General features: G+C 48.1%; 1 protein-coding gene across 5 annotated transcripts in view; it reads right to left on the reverse strand.

Annotated features, from left to right (window-relative positions):
* The window catches only part of agap1 (ArfGAP with GTPase domain, ankyrin repeat and PH domain 1), a 42,009-nt gene that overhangs the window by 4,455 nt on the left and 16,312 nt on the right, over window positions 1-21,242 (reverse strand). For all 5 annotated transcript variants that reach the window (XM_037246439.1, XM_037246440.1, XM_037246441.1 and 2 more), the window contains 10 exons: window positions 19,798-19,925; window positions 18,992-19,147; window positions 18,813-18,905; window positions 12,887-12,991; window positions 10,990-11,158; window positions 10,311-10,481; window positions 8,257-8,418; window positions 5,960-6,114; window positions 5,811-5,901; window positions 5,457-5,679 (listed from right to left, as the gene is read on the reverse strand). In XM_037246439.1, coding sequence (XP_037102334.1) covers window positions 5,457-5,679; window positions 5,811-5,901; window positions 5,960-6,114; window positions 8,257-8,418; window positions 10,311-10,481; window positions 10,990-11,158; window positions 12,887-12,991; window positions 18,813-18,905; window positions 18,992-19,147; window positions 19,798-19,925 — 1,453 coding nt within the window. The remainder of the gene's footprint in view (window positions 1-5,456; window positions 5,680-5,810; window positions 5,902-5,959; window positions 6,115-8,256; window positions 8,419-10,310; window positions 10,482-10,989; window positions 11,159-12,886; window positions 12,992-18,812; window positions 18,906-18,991; window positions 19,148-19,797; window positions 19,926-21,242) is intronic.

Here is a 21,242-nt window from a genome sequence, read left to right on the forward strand (position 1 = left end):
CTTGAAAACACACAGCTCTCGACAGTGGAGAGGCTAATTGTACTAATTAACCACAGTGTGTGTGTGTGTGCGTGTTTATATGTCCGTGTGTATCTTGTGAATGCGCGGCCTCATATTTCTGTGTGCTAATGTGTGTCTCTTTTCACATCCCATTAGGCAGAGCGCTGTTTTCCTGCACTCAGGCATGCTGGGTAGATAATTAAACATGAGTATGGGTGAGAAGGCATACATGCGCGCGCACGCAAACACACACAGGCCCAGAGGGGGAAAGTGTGCGTGTAATTTAAATTAATGATATAAAAAAAAAAAAATAATGCACCCAGAGGATATAAGCCCCCATTTTATGTGTTTACTGTATCTCTAGTGAGTCTGGACCGTCTAATGAATCTCAATTGAGGCTCTTACTTGTCACAGCCTGACTTGGACTTTTTTCCATTTTTTTTTCTTCTGTGTGTAATTTTTATTTTTTTTTGGATACATCGGTTGGCTTGCAGCGTCCACCTGTTGACTGACAGCTTTGTTGTCTCAGTGGATGCGGAGGCCGTGTGATTCCATCCCAGTGCTTTGAGGGTCACACTGGGCCCACTGAGATTTTCGCATTTCCTGTTCCTCACATTGTGTGTGTGTGTGTAAATGTTCCTTGTGAGCACCTCCTTTGTCTAGGTGCCTTTGCATTTGCGCACACACACACGGCACACACAAACAGGGGCCAGAGGCCATTTGGCTGCCCCCTCGATGCGATTCAAGGGGTCACCTATCCATGACCCTCAAACACACAGTGATAATCACACCCAGCTAATTAGCATAATTACACACTAAATTAATTTAACACCACTTTAACTGATCTTTCCAACATGGGAAGTCCAGATGTGACTATTTACAATTTTGGTATTCTTTTGTCTGCCAAATGCCATCAATAAGTAATTAGGTTACTGTTATTATTTCGATTCAAATATTTATTCTGAATTTGTATTAATTTTTTATATTGAGAGGCAGAAAAAATAAATAACAGAAAGCGTATTTACCCCTCTTCATTGCAAACACTTAAATTCCAAAAGCTCACTCAATCACCTGACTTGTTCCACGTGAATCCAAAAGCAAAACACCTAACGAATAATGCAAAAGGGAATAACTGAGGGGTATTGACTTTCAAATAAAAAAATAATGAAGGACTTCAGCCTGTGTTGCCCTTTTCGTCCTGACCATCATTCAAAGCGCAGCCTTCTCTCGCATAGTGGAGTCAATCAAAAATCAATCACCGCCAAAACGAGCAACATTCATATATGTACGCTGCATTTTGATAACGCAATCCACCGCGGCATCAACAACACCCGATTGTCCAGAGCAAACTCACATTTGCACTGTTCCACTCTGAACCACAGTCCATAAAAAAAGCGGCCTTCGACTTGCCACAATTTACTCTTTCAAAGTAAAAGCTTTACGAGTTAAAAGGTACAACCTGAAAAAAAAAAGCTGCTACTTGAGCTAATAGGCTTCTGTTCAAGGCAATCATTAATTACAGTGGGAGAGGGTGTGCGCGCGCCGCGTCAGAGGTAATGAGCGGTAGGAAACAGGGTTAAGAGTGACACCGTGTCAGTGGCTCCTCTTCTGGCCTAATTAGCCCTCTAATTAATAGATTAATAGATGGGAAAGAGCATCAGCTAACTGCCGAGCTAATGCGCGGTCGAGATGAATCACCACATCACGTTTTTTTGTCACAAGGTGAGCCGCAGAATGTTCCACTCAAACCTACTGCACATCAATTCACCCGTGCCGGGGAAAAAAAAAAGTCAAGACAAAGAACAAGGGGACGAGGCCGAAATCAATTAGCCTTTGCCGGACGGTCGTTAGCTGCCCTCCGATAGGCACGGATCATTAAAGGAGATGAGTAGGGGGAGGGGGCGAGTCCTCCGCGCAACTCGACGAGACGGACGGGTTAACCGATGCAAATGAGGAGAGAGACAATCGGGGGGGGGGGGGGAAAAAAAAAAGAAAGTAAAAACCGATTCATGTCGGCGGAATCTCTCTCAGGGTAATTTAACGAGCAGATGTGGAAAGCGACGTGAAACCTTTTTGGATCACAGCAGAAGGAAGTAAGACATGAGTACAAGAAACATCGACTGAAAGTTTGAGCTTTTTTTTTTTTTTTTTTGCTAACAAACCAGGGAGGGCGTGTTGCCTTGGTAACATGAAAGTCTGCATCAATGAGGGAAAAAAACGGCGAAATAAAAAACGTCTCAAGTGTTTATCAGCAGCTCGTGAACCCATTCAATCCAAACGTATTACCCGCAAACGCGAGGAGGGACCCCCCCCCGCCCCCCAACATCGTGGTATGAGCTACTCGCTGAGTGGGCCAATCAGCCACAGGGTGGGAGGACGCTTACCGGCGGCGCACATATTAGATTACACGTATAGATATATATATTGAGATCCGCCCGAGTCGTGCATGTAGCGACCGTTATGTACTTACTCGTTACCATGCCGTGATGAGTCAGGTATAAAAAAAAAAAAGCGCTTTTAGCCCACATTAGCGGAACCTCTCGCTGACGACCAAACATGAAGGGAATCTGATTGGCTCGTGTCAGCCGGTTTAATGTCAATAGTAAATTGGAGGGCTCATTAGGAGAGTCGGAGGACGCGGCTGCGGGCGCCAGCGAGGCAGTCATGTAAAAAATAATGTCTATTAGGACTCATTTAATCAAGGATGAATTAGAATGTAGGCCCAATTATTTGCACTGGCCCGCCTGTCAGGAGGCTTCTTTCTGCCAGCGTGCGCTGTTTAAAATGCAGGCCGAGAGCGGGGGGCCGCGCGTAATGGCGGAGGGATTAAGACGGGCGGCCGCGGCCGGCCCGCTCACCGTCGGGCGGAAGGGGAGCTCGGCGACACACGAGTTGTGTACGTTCCAGCGAAAAGAGAAACGCCACTTGGTTTGTGAGTGACTTATGAAACGTACTCCAGTAAATCCAGCTCCAAATCCGCCGAGTCTCGTCTGGGGGGGGGGTTCTGAATCTTTCTTTTCCGATGTGCGTGACGAAATTCGCACCAATGTGTGGTATGATCAGAGAACCGGGACAGCGGCAGCAGCAGTATCCCCTCCTCCTCCCCCTGCTCTGACCCTGGGGGACAATTATCTTGTGAGGCCCCCCCACCCTTTTTCCTGGCCGCCCCCATCATGTCCCCTGAGCCCAATCCCACCACCCTGCCGTGGCGGCCACCGCACCTGACACCCCACCTCAGATTAAAAGCAGCAGGTCTCATTTGAAATCTGTTGGTGCCGGGATGGCCATTTTAGGATTGGGGGGGGGGGGAGCATATTATTACTCTGAGCTTGTATTCATTGACGTCCCTGCGGACAGGACCGCGTAGAATTAATAGCGGCTCAGCATCTGACACGCATGGGTCGCTGTTAAGTCATGCTTCCTGTCTGGAGATACCAACTTCACCTTCCAAGCTGGTCTGAGCATTTGCTTGGTTGGCGAGGCTCAAAGTGGGGGAGTCACATGTTTTGAATGCACAGAAACATGAGCAGAACCAGGCCAAGGCCAGCCTCTGGGAAAACCCGCCAAAGGTCATTATTTGGAGGAAGCGACATGGTCACCTCTGTCGTCTGGAAGGCAGGAGGCCGGTTTAGCGGCGCTGTCACTTGCCGTCCGCCGCTGTCTTTTTAACACGCCGCGTCAAGCGGAGCCCAACGAGGCCCAGGGTGCCGGCCGGCCGGGCGGGCGCGCTGGTGTTGGCGTGTCACTCCGCACATAATTAAAACAATGAGCTGCGACGCCAAGCCCACAAGCACGGTTGCCGCAGCGGTGCGGATTGAAGCGGCCGACACCCCCCCCCCCCCTCCAACACGGGCAGCCGGCCCAAACTTAGCAGCCCCCTCAGCTGTGGCATCAGCTGTGGCGCCGATACCGGCGAGCGTGCCAGCTGAGGTGAAGACGCTTGACCGCGGGCGGTCGGAGGGGTTAATGGGAACGTTTAGAGGATGGCGCAGTCTTTTTTTGCGCTCCGGAGAAATCCTCGCAAAAGAAGCCGACGGCGCGACCGAGTCCTTCGGAGCGGAGTCTTCGTTTCCCTGATGCTAATGTGACCCGGACGAGACAATGTTGTGGGTGGGCTTACGGCGGGCCGTGAACGCTGGGTACGAAGCGGAGCTTGATAAAGAGATGATGACAACAGCTGGAGAGCGGCCTGTCACATATCTCATCGGACAGGGGCGTGATCTCCATGAACATAATTTCTCCCTCTGGCCAGACCAGCGAGGGGAGGTGAGGAGGAGGTGTTTAATACAGGCAGCCATGCTAATGCACCTCCTTGGCCAACCCTCCTCCATTTCCCCCTGGGCTCCAACCAACCTACTCCCTTTCTTGCATCATTTCTTCCCCGCTCCCTCTCGCTCGGTCATTAGATGGCTTCCGTCCGCTCACCTTCCCTTCTTTCCACCTTCTCTCGTTTTCTCTCCTTTGCTCTTTTGCTGAGTCTCCTACTTTCCATCCAAGCTCCAAACAGGATGTGGTTGGGAGGCGTGAGCGTGTTGGGGGCAGACCTTGACAGACAGGAGGTCAGTGTAATTGCTGCTGGCCATATTTAACATTAAGATAATCAGGCCATTAATTACCCTTTGGATCATTAAATCAGCCACTTGCAAAATGAAATTTCGGCCTCTATTACTCACTTGAGAGACCATGTGAGGGGGTGGGGTGAGTGTTCCATCTATCTGTCTCCCCCCCCTCCCCTCCCCTTTGGCTTCCCTGTGATCCTTTCAACTGCCTGCACAACAAGGGCTGGCATCCTCAGCCATGATTTCGACCAAATGCGGCGCCCCGGCTGAAGACCGTGACAATGACCTCCCCCTCTACTCACTCCACCAAAAACAAATTAAAATCAGTTTCAATAAATATTATCTTCTGCTATTTCCATTGCTCTCCATCCATTGATAAGTAGCTGGTGTTTCTCGCGTGCATTTCTCGCTCAGTCCAAGGTTCTCCTAGCACACAGCCGTGAAATGAGCATGACGTTCCGAAGGGTATGGATACAGAAGTCATGAACAGGGCGGGAGAGAAAATCAAGGCACTTAAGGAATGGCCTGATAAATACTATCGACGGGCCGGAGAGGGATGCAGCCGCAGTGGAGCGTGGCAGCTAAATTGAGATAATATTGACTTGCTCTAATCTTTTCAGGGGGAAACATACATCAGATTAATAAATAAATAGCAACATGAGCAACAATAAAAGCATTAGCGCTCTGATGGACGAGGGTTAATGACACGTCAATACGCTCAGTGTGTGTGCGCGCGCGCAGTCGATGGCTGACTGATGGATGTTCATTAGCATTTCCACCGCGGCCATGTGCACTTTTGCGCTCATTTGTACTCTTGCTTCTCTGAACATGTCAATAGCTCTCACCCAAACAGCGCCCCCTACTAGCATCCGGTGAAACGGCAGCAGGTTTGCCTACCTGCTGGCATCCGGTCCAGGCTTCAGGTGACCCTGCGAGTTGGCCTCCCACACGCTGTTGGCAAACTCGTTGCCGATGGCCGACATGACCTTGATGAGTTCCAGCGGCCACTCGTCGAGGTCCAGCGAGCGTACCCGGGACAGGTGGGTGCCCAGGTTCCTGTGGATGCCCGAGCACTCGATGCATATCAGGGCACCGAGGTTGAGGCTGGCCCAATCTGGGTCTGCAAAGTGGCAGCATTAGTGGCAACTCTGATTGTGTTTCAAACCCACCCAGAATTGTTTTTTTTCTATTTCTCTCATGACCCGCGATCTAAAGATGAGTTCATTCAAGGAAACAATCCTCTCTACTCACTTTGAGAGTCACAGTCGGCACAGCGGCTATTTCCACGAATACTTCGGATGGACTGCAGCGCCATGGCCTCCGTCTGGCTGGTCAGACGAGACTGGAAGAAGGACGCCAATGTGAGCGCACGTTGCTGAGGTGCTCACAAAAGCACCCACCTTGTTTTTGCTGCTCTCACAGGACTGAAGACTGGCCAGGATCTGACCCTCGATGACCTGCACCCAGGCGTCTCGCTCCTCGTACGAAGTGGCTTCAAAATGCCACGTTTGACCCGTAAGTGATACAATGGTGAACTCAAAGTTCTCCTCTTGCTCTGTTGGGGGAAGAGAGAATCGAGTCAGAGTCATTCGAGCAACTCCACCAAAAATAAGTAAATAAAATGTGCATTTTGCATCAAACTGCACTTGCCCATCTTCATTTTCAAAATCTTAAAAGTACATGAGCACATTGATGGAAACCACTCCAACGACTGAAAATGATCTTTGGAGACGTAAATATTTGATTTGATTCGCCGATTCCGAAAGTGCCGCAAACGCCGGATGGAAATGAGTTTCAAGTGGGCCTCCTTGTTTCGCGCTGCGAGTAAATCCTCCGTTTTGAGGCGGCGCGGCGTCGACGAGCGTATCCGAGTGCTGCCAGACGGCCGCTCGCTCGCTCGCTATTGGTAATTACCGCCGGCGCTCTCGGCTACTGTGAGCGACATTCACGCAGAGAGGCGGCGTCGAGGCAATTTGTGAACTCTGACACCGGCAACCTTTAGCGGCACAAACAGAACAAACCAAATACAGGGAGGGGGGGAGGGGAGGGGCCGGCATGCATACTGTGCGCGTGTTGTGTATGTGACAGCGGGCCGCCAGGTGCAATGAGAGGGGAGGTGTGAGGGACACAAACGGGGCCTGGGGAAACACAAATTAAAAGCTTAAATGTCAGCGCGCACAGTATTGCTTTGCGACACAGGTCATTACTCTCCATATCAGCGGCCTTTTACTACTTTAATAACCTGGAAAATAGTGCAACGCAAACGCTCACGTGGACACAAAGCGCAGCTCGGAGAATGCCGCCTGACATCCTTGGCGTGCCTTCGCGCCTTTCGGTCACAGAAAAAGCGAGGTGGGGTCAACAGGTCGTGTGACACGGGCCAGGTGTAAAGCGCTCAGTTGACATCAAAATCCAAACGCTCACATACTACATCTGTCATCGGTTCGAAATCAGATAATTGGCCAAAATGTTGTCTTTTCTACAGTTTGACAATCAACACTTGTTTAATATCCATATCCATAACCTCCAAGCGCCGTAAGCAGACTTCTTGTCACACTGGCGGAGCTAGAGAGGGGGCCGGGGAGGTCACTGGGCCCCCCTGCAATATGTTCAGATCTCCCTGGTGCCTAAGCCAGATATTTGACTGTTTTTTTTTATTTTTTACATTTTACCCAGTACGGCATAGAGAATAAATAGCTTTAAGGACATTTTCTAAAGAATATTTTGGGGTTGTAAAAGAAAAACGGACATTTTCTTCATCTACTGCCACTGACAAATTCTCCTTGTGATGCACTTTGGTTTCCCCCGAATAACAATTGACGCATTAGCTATTTTGGGGTCTCCTTAACACATTTGAAGGTCCAGAAATGACACACTGCATACGTCCATTTGTCATAATGGTTCGTCTATTCTTGTCATTCAGAAAATAGTCGATTAATTATTCCATCTCCATGTTTTGTGTGCGTCTAAACAATAATTTCATGTATTACTTGTAAGTTACTAGCGAGAGATGGAGCGAGACCGTTCCCAATGCGACCCAAACGTTGCCACTGAGCAGCAACTGTCACGCCTGCTTTTCTTCTGGTAACCAAATCAATTGTTAACTTCAATTTTGACTGCGGCGGGTCTAATCAGGGGAAGCTGGGAGACAAGAGGGCGTTCCTCCCTCATGAATTACGCCGGGCTTCGCTCTGACACGACGATACTTCAGCCACCTGTCCGCCCGCCCGCCCGGCGTGACAAGCGGCGGCGAGCCGGCGGCCGCCTGAGAGCGCTCGCTGCTTAATGGCTAAATTGGGAAGACTGTAACGAATCGCTTATTGAATAATGGAAGTGACACCGCGGATAAAAGATTTCAATACCACAGATTATTTATAATATTTCACTTAAGCCTCTCTCGGGAGGGATGAAGAGCGCGCTGATGAAATGAGAACAAAGAGCAGAAACAGGAGGAGGAGACGTGATGAAATTAGGAAATGATGATGAAGGAAGGAGGTGAAAATAACCAAAAGACAAACTAGTAAATTTGTCTGTCGGACTATAATTTCCCTCGTCAGCTGCTCGATGGGGAAGCCAACATTACATCTGCTACGGCTGCTCGCACATCTGTTCTGCATGCGTGTAACAGATTTTGAGCTTCATGGCCAAAACGTGTCAAAACACAAGCGAGGACGATGGCTGACGCTGCCGGTGTTACCTTCGGCGGTACCGGCGAGGCCGTCCGCTTTGAAGTTGCTGGTGCTTTTCTTCCGCCGGTGCTTTTTGCGGTTGGCGTGCGGCGATGGCGGCGGCTCCATCTTGGGACTGGTTGTACTGGAGATGCTGGGACTGGAAGACATGCAGTCGCCCAAGGCCCCGTCTGGAAAGAGACGGACGGAAGCGCCTTAAACAGCTGGAACATTTCATGAGACGTCGTGAAAATGGGAACATTTTGGAAACATTTTGAAAACATTCCAAATTGAAACATTTCCATGGAAATGACGAGAATTGACTTGAAATTGAAGACAATATTCTCAAGGAAAAATATTTGGGCTGCAACTAACAATTATTTTATGAATCGATTCATTTGTCGATTACTCGGATTAAAAAATATATTTTTTAATGCCCATCACTTTATTTAAAAATATGACGATTACAATTGGTTAAAAAAAATAGGTAAGAAATGTAGATGATTGTAAACACAGTTTGAGAATGTCTGATTCAATACGAAGATATACTTTCATTAAGAACAACATAAATCAGACAGACTTTTACTCCCAGTACAAAGAGAAACTGTGACTCAAAACAAAACAAAAAAAAACCAAAATTAAAACATTCCGATGAACTCCCATGGAAAGTTTCCAAATTTGAAAAAATTCTCAGAATTCCTTGAAGACACTTTGGATCAAAACAAAAACAAACGTTACAGGCTCTAGAAATCTTAATCGTAAAATCATTCAGCCTTGACGAGGTGCACATTTTTTTTCCCTGCATGACTATGATGCTGATTGGAAAGTGAAGGTGGGCCGCATTTGTAGAACACGAGCGGCGTCTCTCTCCGCCCTCCATCTCGATCGCGGCTGCTGACAGCTGTGACTAGCGGCGGAATAAAATAACATTCAGTTTCCATCAATATCACAGCGCGGCGGTGACACTGACATGGCCACAGTATAAGTGTGTGCGTAGATGTAAAAACACACACGCGCGCGCACGAGCTCACTGGCCGCCACACGGCAGACAGCCCCAAGGACGGCCATAACTTATTTTACAATCGTTTAGTCTCAGCTCAAGTGGAAAATGTGACAACTTATCTCTGCTGACAAGATGCCATCCCCGAGCGCGCAATTAACCGGCGTGGATTAACGGCGCTCCCATCTGCGCGCTGCGCTCCATCCACATCAAACAAGCCCCCCCCCCCCTTTCCTCCCCCACCAGCACGCAGCCTGGAGACTTCCTCCTTGACTTTCTCCATGATTGTTTCCCTTCAGCCCGTCAATAGTTTGGACAACGGCGGCTCGGCGGGACCGAGGACTATCAGCTGTGACTTTTCGTTCGCTCGCCGTGACGTGACGTCGCTAATACACCTTGCAAAGGGGGTCAAACATTTCCGGTAAACTTCTATGGGAAGTTACGATGGGGGAATTTCGAATTATTGGAAATGATTTGGGGAAATATAAACATTTTGCTCAAATGCTGGCAGGTCACAAGGAAGGCACGGTATTAAAAAAAAAAAAAATAGAAGGGTGAAAGAGCTCGAGAGAAAGCGCTTGTTGGGTGTGTGAGAGCACCCCGCTGAAAGCGTTTCACACCTTTAAACATTATTTGTGGAAGGAGGGAGGGCTGGAGGGGCAATATTTAAGACGGAACTGTCAGTGTCAGTCAAGATGATCGTCACTGCATTGCAGCATTCCGGTGTGTGTGTGTGTGTGTTGGGCATGGTCTACAACTGATATTAGCGCTCTGGCAGGTGGATCAAAACAATAAGCAGACGTAAAAAAAAAATTGAGAAAATGAGTTGGAAGTATTTTATGGAAATACAATTTTTTTTTCATATCGCCTAGATTGACATGCTATGCTAATTGTCACACGTGACGTGCTCACCGACCTTAAATGTCAAACGCTCAGTGTGACCCGTTTTTCGAGTCGCCTTATTTTTGCTGCACATTAGCTTGCCCCCAACAAAGTCAAACGTGTAAGCGACTACAATTGTCCCACCAGCTATCGTCCTTTATTCATTTGAATCGTTGTCCCAAGCAGCGAGTGGTTACTAACCCGTGCCGATTCCCGAGTTGGCGATGACGCCGGCGTCGGTCCACTGGTCGGCGCTGGAGACGGAATACGAGCGCTGGTGCCCGCCCATGCCGTCCGCGCCTCGGCTGTTAAAGGACATCAAGCTTATGCCGCTCGCCATCTGAGAGACCGACGAGCTGCTGCTAACCGAACCTGTCGAGACACAAAATCATTTTGATCCAATCTCGGCGGGAAGGAACAATAGATTTTTCGGGAACCTTCTTTCTGTGTGTGACATGACTTAATATTTGGCCGTGATTCCTCCATCTGACCTTTCACATCATTCCTCCTGACCTCTCGTTCTCTCTTAATAGCCCCCCCCCCCCCCCCCAACCATAAAGCCTTTCCTCACTGACTGCAGCTCATTTCTTGGTGCTGGCAGAGTGGATTCTGTCTCTGATTGCATTAATATTCATGACAATAATTAGTACACGAGTACGCCTCACTGAATATTCATGCTATTAGCTCGGCCTCCTGAACGCGAGTGTGTGTGTGTGCTTAACAAACAGACGCGTGTCTCCTTTACGACATCTTTTGTCAGGTGCTAATCATCACTCGCAGCCTCCATTCCAGCTGCCTTTATTGATTTCAATGAGAGTCGGAAATGAAAATGTTGATTCTCGAGGATGTCAAATTGTCTACCCCCCCCCCCCCCCCTCACCTGGAATGTGTCCCAGTTGCAGGCTGCTCATGTCCTTGGTCAGGCCGTTGGTTTTGGGGCTGGGCATGACGGCGCAGGTGGACACGGCTCGCGGCGGCCGTTTACCCGGCACCTTCACCGTGGTTCTGAGCAGGTCAATCTCTTTCCCGTGGACGTTCTGCATATAGTCCTGAGAGGGATTACACACAAAAAAAACCCTCCAGTGACCCTTACATTTGTATTTAAATGTGAATAGTGACGAGACTGTGACGAACAAAACCACACTAATCCCTTTAGATGGCTCAAGTGGAGTACAAACTCAAAAGAGGAGCAATGCTACTGATCATGAGGCCTGCTCTGATGTGTTTGGGATGAACAAGGGGCACTTCTTCAATCCCCCCACCCCAACCCCATGGTGAGGAGGCTTGGCATTATCGGAGCTTGCTCGAGATGAGAGGTGCTTCACCACTTTAATGTTGACAAATTGATTTGTAAAATGTATTCGGTAGAACATTTACATCGATGTCGTTACGTCTGGCGTTCTGTATTACTTTGACTGCTTCGAACCTTTAATCCTCACACACACTTCCTTTCTTGTCCGGGCTGACAAAAGGCCAATTGAAAGCCAAGTGCTCTTGATGGCGTCTTAACAAGCCACCGGAGAGCCATCGAGCCGGCAGCCCACTGGGTAAAGCCTGACCACGGAGACACACAAAGACACACACACGCATTTCGCCAACAGATTGACCGAGGTAATTGAGTCTCCATTTGCATTGGGGTACTTTCATCATCGGCCCAGTTGTCCTCTCAATTGCTTGGCGTCCGGGCCCCGATGTGTATCGACTGGATGCATCAACAGCAGGTGGCCGCAGTGGATGCAAGTAGAAACGTGTGTATGCACATAAAAGTGCTGACACAGATGAATCCATACATAGATCGATGGAGACATCACGGAGGAGAAAAGACAAATTTGTTTAAAAAAAAAAAAAAATCTGTTATGTTAAGAGGCGGCGCCAAGGGCGGGGCTACAGGTGAGGACGAAATGAAGTGGGATAAACACTCCATCGCCACATTGGCCGACGCTTGGTGACTGACAAAGGCGAGAGTTGGCTCACACTTTCCCGGCCGCCAATAAGCCGTCGTTGTTTCCATCCACTTAATTAGCGACATTAATGTGATTTCTTTGCACATAGTATGGCAATTAGCAGTGCTGATTGAGTTTCATCCGATTAGCCTCTGCAAACATGCTAATTGACGGCGAGCTTCTCAGGAAAACCAGTGTTTTTGTGCCCCAGGCATTTTGCGTGTACTCATGTGTTAAGTGATGACTTTTCGCACTAATTTACTGCATCAGCCGTTCTAATCGCTGACGGAAGCGCGAGCTTTGCTCAAGTGTGTCAGAAGAACGCGCCAGAGGGAATCGAACCCACGACCTCGGGGTGCAGTCGCTTAGCTCCGGAGGGCTTCCGACATCAAGTGACACAAGCGCGCCAACAGATGACAGAACGAAAAAAGCAATGGTGGCAGATCGTGTTAATTCACTCGTGGGTCCTGAAATTGGGAAGAATTAGCGTGACTGATGCTCACAGTTGAAACGTGTCAAGAGAGCGTGAGACAAAGTGTTAAATAAAAAAATATGTTATTTAAAATTTTAATTGTATTTATCATTTGAAAAAAAGATTTCATTTTATTTCTTATATTGACCTAATAAATAAATAAATTAACTAAATAAATGTATTATCATTTTATTTATTATATTGACCTAATAAATAAATAAATTAACTAAACACATTTATTTTATATTTTAGTTATTTTATTAATCATATTCACCTGATAAATAAATACATAAATAGACATTTTATATTTATTTCAATTAGCCGTCAGTAGGAATTCAAGCGAGCGTGTGTGCATGTCTTACATGGAGACTGGGGTGGTAGGTGAGCAGCCCGTTGTCGCACAGCGTCACATACTTTTTCTTCCACTCCTTGTTGAGGGACTTGCCGCTCCTCTTCAGCAGCATACCCTGGAGACAAGCACGTATTGAGTATAGAAGCCAAACATGCAATGTGACTGCCCGATGCGGACACAACCATGTCGGAGGAACCACACACTTGCACAAAATTTAGTGTTCGGTATCTCTGTCATAAATGAGCGTCAGATCTTTCAAATTTTTCTTTAAAAGTAATTTACAACAAATTATGTCCAGCTACAAATTGCCTCGGGACGAAGGATAGATAGATATTAGCCTATGCGACACTACAATCTGCCTTCTTTACAGAAGATATATGGAGAGTGAAATTTACATTCAAAATGTGCACCGTCCCTAAAAAGGAAAAAGAATCTTGTAGTTCAGTCAAGAGACAACGCTTCAATCACAAATATCCACTAACGAGTGCATTTAGTGCCATAATCACGCTATTGTCCGTCTCGGCGTACACGAGCGCCTTAACGAGCTTACGACATTGCCCGGCGTCATTTAATTGTCTGACTTTTTCCCTCTTCAGGCTTGTTAACGTCGCCGCTTCTCTGCTCGCCGCTCCTACGCACATCAGCTGCGGCTGAGTGAGCAGCGAGGCCGGGCGACCGCCGCCCACACTTCATTTGTGCTCCATTCATTAGGTGAGAGAGCACGAAGGTCGCGTAGATGGCGGGGAGAAAAGGCACGGCGAGGGGGAGGAGTGACGGAGGGGTAATGGGAGGCGGCGGCAGCGGATAAAACTGTCCACTGATTAGCAATTAAAGCCGTGCTGCCACGCGTGTCACTCCACTGGACCTCAACAACATTAACACGCCGACACAGGATATTAATAGAGTCCAGCCGTAAAGGGAGGGGGAGGGGGGAGGCATGCGGCGGCAACACCCACGGAGGAGGAGACGAGGCGCTGCTCTCAACGCTCAGCTTTGATTAAGACAACCGGTGTTTGAGGGAAGAGCTCGAAATGAATTTGGGAGAGCCGGCGGTTGAGGGACCAAGGGGCAGCGGGGTGACCCAACATTTCCCGCGCTTCGCGGTGAAATCTGAAATAATACTACATCCTCAAAACAAAAAAATAAACAATTCAAGTGAAGCCATCAGGTCCACTTTACCAAGATGTGGAATGACTTGATAAACCGATCGTACAAAAAGCCCCCATTTTTATTTATTTTGGGGTCATGTTGGGCTTGAACCCGCAAAACCCGATTTAGTCAGGACGGATCAAAACCAAACGTGGAAGGTGATCCGGTACCGAAATATTCAGAAGGTGTACAAGATTGTCGAGACCCGGGTCGTGAATGTTGCACTGGCTAACATTCCTCACGTTGGCCTCTCTGAAAGACTTTTTTGGGACAGGAGCGATCAGACTCGTTTGAGTCATCCGTCCTACGCGTGACACGCGATCGCTTTGCATGAGGCTAGCCGAACGCCGACGGCTAACATGTTTCATATGTGCGTCTACGGGCTCGGTGACACACGCGGCACGATTCGCCTTCGGGAGCGGCCTGGGCTGTCGTGACGGCGCACAAGGTCCCCGTGCGGGGAAATAAATATGTCCTCGGATATACTCACTTGGCACTTCCCCGCCACGTGAAGTATTGTGGCCTAGTGCTTAGGAAAAGGTCGATAGCTCGGGGGAGGGAGGGGGGGAGCTGGCGGAGATGATGTCATTTGTTAAACGCCCAAAAAATGTCCAAAGGCAAATGACGAGCGTCACTGTTAAGCTCAGGTAGAGGAAGCCGGACGGTGAATAAAGACTGAGAAGAAGTAGTGCTTAGCAAAGGTCGCCTGTTGGCGGGGGGCTGAGCGATGAGGTCATTCATTAGATGACGCATCGTACCTGAGGCTCGTGCGGCAGTCGCGTGGCAGACAAAGATGTTGGATGGGCCTGTGCTACCTTCCGCAAAACTGGGACGTCACAATTTCAATGTTCAACTTTGTCCAGTCTTAGCAATTAAGCCTAACTTTGTCGTGCAGTAGTTAAGTATCAGTAATTATTATTTATTGGTTAGACTAGATCATGGGTGTCAAAGTCAAGGCCCGGGGGGCCAGATACGGCCCGCCACATCATTTCATGCGGCCCGCCTGGACAAATTGTGCATCGACTTCAGGTGTCAAATAATAAAAATGGTCTTCACTTTTAGAAAATAGAGAAATTGCTAGCAATTTTTATTACCATCCATCTTTTTTAAATATCTGAGCAGTTTTGTATGGCCCTCAGAAGGAAACTACGTGGGGTTGCATCTAAAACAGGCTGGATAGGGGCTCTTGCGGACCGGACTTGGTGACCCCTGTATTAGATATTAGAGCTGGATTATATATATTTTTTAAAAGCAGTAAGTTTCGGATGGCTTTAACCAGACCAAGTGCTACTCGCGACATCATGCTAGCTCACTACCGAGCCTTCTTTTGTGTGAAGCGGTAACGTTACTTTCCGGGTCTGCTCTTAACTAATAGAGTATTTAATCCCTCCATCAGCCCGATGTTGCTTACACAATGGACGGGTCCCGTGTGAGATCCAAAAGGAGATCGAGGTGGCGCTCGATGGCGGCCGAGACACAGTCGGGACACGCTTTGCACAGAGCAGACGGATCAGTGAGGGGCCGCGGCTCTTTTGTTCGTGGAAATCCCACAAGAGCAGGGAGCTAAATTGGAGGTGTCACCCTTGGACAGCAGACTTGTGGGGGGGTGACAGTGGGTGGGAGGGAAGCTGGACGCTGCCTCCGCTATCGCGCCGGCCATCGAAGCTCATCCATCATGCTTTCAGACAGCGCGTGTGTGCTCGCGGCGAGATTGCGGGCGGCGTGGCCAAACGGCTGATATGTGATCGGCGGAACGGGATCAAACTTTTACAAACTTTATATATTATTGGAAATCACTGTGCTAAAAACAGATTTTGAAGATTGGGGGGGAAAAAAAAAAAAGGTTGACTCAGGGCTGCTTTCCCCCGAAATCCTTCAATTTGGCGATGGGAGTCACGAATGACAAACCCAAAAAGCTTACCGCAGCGGTTTGTTAGTTTTAGTGTATTAACAGACATAAAACACGAAGAGCCTCGGGCCAGCGGCGGTCATCATGCGACGAGCCCGTGGCAAACAAAAAGTGGAAATGAGGCGTAATGAGTATGTTCTTTGATTGACGCCCGCGTGCCACGCTTTAATTATTCCTCCGACTAAAATGGGAGCGACGCCCCCTGCAAAATCTCATTTGCAGGGGTGAGCGCGCGTGACAAAAATGTCATCATGGCCAAAATGGCTCCGAGCAGTGACAACCTTTCACGGGGAAATGATATTTTTCGGATCCGGCGAAATGCGGATCGTGTCACCCTCGTTAAAGCCTTGATAGCAGGTCTTTAATATTCACCGTCTTAATTAGGGCCACAGTTAATTTCATTAAATTCTTTGGCTGCTAAATGAAGCAGATTATGAGACATCTTTTATTGCCAAGCGTGAAATTACAGCCTGCGAGTCGCCAATGGCGGCCCAAACTAATGAATTACAGGGTAAATAACATCCGAATTAACCATGCAATTTAACTCCTGACAAAGCAGCAGGCGCCGAGAGGGGACGAGCACACTTGTCAAAACCAGCCAGCCCCGTGCTCGGCTGCAACACGGAGAGCCAATTACGCCGCTAATCGCCTCCTTTTCCGAGACAGAGTTTCGTCCCGTGTCGGAAAGTACGCCGCGTATACGATTAGGAACTATCAGTGGGCGGGGTCACCAAAAATTCACCGGTACGTCCAAAGGTTTCCATTTTCACTTTGTCGTCTTGTTTTCTTATCAGTTTGTTCACTTTGCTTTTTTTGGGGGGGGGGGGGGATAAACTACAACTGCTTACAGGGATTTCTATTTTGGGCTAACAGTCACAACTGAAGTGATAATATTAATCCCCAAAAAAAAATCAAGCTTATTCAATTGAAATATTGTTATCAGGGAAAGTATGTCATAGAGGATGAGATGAGTAGGGAAATCTCCAGGCCCTCTCTCTTCCCGTCAGCATTCTCTTCATCAGACATGATTCATAATCATCCCACACACGACTTAATGTTGACTGACACCGGTTTGCTTTTTTTCATCCGGCCGCGATCTGCTCCTGTCATTATGATTTCAGGTAATGTCGTTGACCTGCAACACAATTTCCCTTCAGAGTTCATTTTTGGGATATTTACGGTTGCAATGTAACACTACACACCCTGTTTTATTTTTTTTTAATTATTTGAATCCTGGCACGATTGGTCAAAATCACAAATTTGCGTCTCCGACATTTATCAACGGCAGCCTCGGGCTCCTTTTTTCGCGTGCGCTTGAGTTTGTCGGTCCGTCACGAGTTCCCCAAACTCTTCGGTAAACTTGCCTGACAAGAGACTCGAGTGAGCCGTTTGCTTTCTCTGCGCCAATTAGCGGCTAATTAGCGAAGTGGAGCAGATGTGGAGGAGTAAACAAAGCTGGATGCATGCGCTGCATTCCAGGAGGGGAGAGGAAAAAAAAAGAAAAAAAATGGCCCCACGGTTTATTATTCAGCGGGACATTTCACTCACCATTAGGTCTGCAGAAACTCATAGCGGAAGAATATTTCACCACACATCATTTTGCCAACAGTTGAAGGAAAACAGCAATCAGAAATACGATAAGTCCGTTTTTTTTTTTTCCCCCGACTAGTTACTTGGATTCGACCTCCCTGCGGCTGAGCGACGATAGCGTGACCAAAATAATACGCGAATAACTGTGCATGTTTAAAAAAAAAAAAAAGCCAAGCGTGTAAACATAATAGGTGCGCGGGACCAATTAGGCCCGACTGTTCCTGTTCCTGTGACCCGAGCAATGCAAACGGGTATTTTTAATGAGCGAGCTTCTCACTAAAAGAACGCTTTTCTTTAAGAAGAAGGCGGGCTGAAGCCCCATCACCTCGAGTGGCCCGGAGTCGCTCTAATGAGATCAGGAGTGCTGACAGGTAAGCTCTCCCAGTTCAAACTCCCACAAACACCGCACGCCTCATCCCATTGATTTCCTCTCTAATCTTCATGACTGACAGCTCCTGCGAGGGCGCCCGATTGAGCCGTTTCGTTTGACCTCCCGGGCGAACGCGCGGCGGGACACGACGGAGAGAAACGTAGATTCTGACATCAAGCGGCCGCTTTCATTTCGACGGGGATAATGACGGACACACACGACGTTTGTTTTACACTTGACATTGTGGACTTGGAGATAGCTCCTCTTTGAACCGAGTCACGTGTTTACGGCACTCCGACTCAAAATGAGCGCCACCGAAAATCTGGACTCTGCCCACTCAGCCGCATTTTTACATCACGGGTTCCCAAAAAGACACCGGGAACGCCATCCGGAAGAAATTAGCGACGCCTCCGCTGCCGTCTCGCCTGCGCTGTCTCCCCCTCGGTGAGACGTCCCCTAATCAGAGATGCAATTTGTTCATTAAGAGATTACAAACGAGGCTGCGGCGCCGACACGAGGGTCATGATTAGCGCTCGCTAATTGCCTGATATGCTCGTCGGGAGGAAAGCCCGCCGCCGCCGCGACGGACGCAAATTAAGCGCCAATTCCGCCGCTCCCCCTCGCCGTGGCGGCGTCTCGCTCGCCCTCCCCTTCCTCTCGCGCCTTTCTTCCTTGAAAAACGCGACGGCGGGCGCCAAAGCGCTCAGCTGCAGATGAGAGGGCAAAGGATGCAAAGGAAGCAGCTTGAAGTGCCACGCGGCGGCGTCAAGTGGGCGATCAAGTGGGGGAACAGAGGGAGGGGCGGCGCCCGTCTCCTAATGATGCGCTCGGAGGACCCGGGAGAGCTCAGCGCTCTAATTGATGTCAAGTGTGTGTGATTTCACTCTTAATGAAGAGCTCGCAGACAGGAAGTCTTACCTGTTTGATGGGGATGGCTCGCCCGCTGCCGATGCTGTCGGCGCGAGCCTCCAGCCCTTTTTTATCCTTGTCCGTCTCGCTGGTCTTCCTCGACTGTGGAAGAGAAGCGAGGATGATCATTGGCAAATGGCGACCGTGTCGTTGAGGAGCCCCCCCACCCCGAGCGCACGCAAACTGACGGTGAAGAGGTTGGAGCGACGCTTGGACTGCTTGCGGACGGGCGTGGGCGTATTGGTGCTCTGCGGGACGTCGATGCGCAGCTCCTTCTGGCTGGTGCTCGGCGTGGACGGCACCGACGACGAGTAGTCGCTCAAACTGCCGCCGCCGTTACTTGTCTGAAACGACCGGACGTTCGGAAAGTCAGTTTGGACCGTTACACAAAGCATCACGGTGTCATTTTGTTCGGAACAGCGGGTAAAAAAATGAAACATCAAAATCGGACAGTAGAAATTAAGATATACGTAATAACGTGAAAGTATTGAAAGGGAGGACAATTCCACGTCCAAAATACTACACCATCACATTTACATTCTTCATCATTTTTTTTTTTGTGTGTGAAGACTGCAATTAATGCTGCAATTCAATCTCATGTAGACTGATTTTTTTTTCTCAAATTCAAATACTTTTTGGTTGAAATGACTTAAGCTGTCACGATCCAATTACAATTATTATTATTACACTCCACGATTACAAATTGGCATCATCGTAAGAAAAATTTATTTTAATACGCATTATTATCCACAATGCTTGTTTATATTCTTGAATTAATACAGTACATTTGCATAGTTCTAACTTTTTTTTTATACGTTTGCTCCATTAAGGAACTGACATAATTAACATGTTTCAAACAAATGTATCAAAAAATAAACAATCGTTTGAATAATCACGAAACCAAAATAATCACGATTCACATGTTTTTGATATTTGAGCAGCTCTCGAGATGACTTTTTAATATGTGGGAAAAGTGACGCGCTGCCTCACTGACCTGGTTGACGGGGACGTTAGGCACCTGCGTGGTGCAGATGGACGAGTGACTCGGCGAGTTTGGGAGCGATTTGCACGGGCCTATGGACAGCTGCTGCTTCTTCCGAGAGGCCACGATCTTCTGAGCAACTGCAATACAAAACCATACTATTGATATCGATGTTTGACCACGGCTGTGAAAGTAAAGCCAGTCCATCTCTGCGGCAAAAGAAAACCCGTCATCAGCAAAACCAGACGAAAAAGTAGAACACGGCGAACGTGGACGAACGCTGCACACGCTCGCTCGAAAGGAGACGAGTTAAAACTTGACCGAGACTCTGATCCAATCAACGCAGACGATTGTTTTAATTGAACTCGTTAAAGTTGGTTGATGAGGAGCCCAATCGTAAACATTTACCTCCCGCTGACACGGGGCGAGCCAAGGGCAGACGCTAAGAGAACATCTCGGAGGGGCGGAGCTGGCAAAGCGAGTTTCACTCGCCATTATGACTTGTCAAGTTTGTCAGACGTATTTTCCGATGGACGAGGCAAAAATGTTCACATGTAATGTTAAGCGGGGGTTTTTTTTTTTTCTTGCTTACACATGCACATATTATAACAATCTTAAGAGTTGACTTCCCACTTTAAGAACAGTTATTATAAGGATGCGCTAAACATTGAAACCACACATTTAACTTAATAATTAACAATTTATCTCTCGCCATCAATCACAACCCTGATGCGAGAGGCGACCGCTTGCGTTAACGTCGGAGCTCTTATCAGATTTATGGCGGAATGTCACATAAAGATGGTGGTTGGGGCTGGTGGGCGGAGTCGCTGATTCCGCAGTCTGGAGAGTTCAACTGTGACATTTAATGCTTAAAAATATCATCTTCTAATGAACACATGCCCAAGTAAAACACAAACTTTAAAAAAAAACAAAAAAAAAACACACAATTACAAAAACAAGGCTGACAACTTTTTGTTCTCATGGTCCACTTCTCCTAATAGCTAGCACATGTGTAGCCTGCAGGTGAACCTCACGTGTGTATGTGTTGCGCTGGATGAACATTAGCGAGTGCTCATCTCAGCTTGTTAGAGAGTGTGAACGATGTGCTCGCCTTCCGCACTCTGACAGATGAGGACGAAGCCACAGACGTGTGTGTGTGTGTGTGCATTTGAGGCTCATGTCGCCGTAATTAGGCTAATTAAATTAGCACGCTGATGGACGAGGACCACAGCGTAGTCAACCTCGCCCCTACCCCCTCACGCAGAGGTCACTTCTCCCAACCGGACGAGGCTTCACTTCTCATTACATGTCTAATGCGCACGCACGCTCGCACGCGCAGTCACAAACGAAAACAAATAAGCCAGTCTGCAAAGCATTAGGCAAATAAAAAAAAAATCTTTCAAATATGACGCTGCGCTACTTTCACGGTGGCTGTCATGGCAACAAGACGGATCAAA

The sequence above is a fragment of the Syngnathus acus genome, chromosome 2 (genome assembly GCF_901709675.1).
Source record: "Syngnathus acus chromosome 2, fSynAcu1.2, whole genome shotgun sequence".
NCBI lineage: Eukaryota > Metazoa > Chordata > Actinopteri > Syngnathiformes > Syngnathidae > Syngnathus > Syngnathus acus.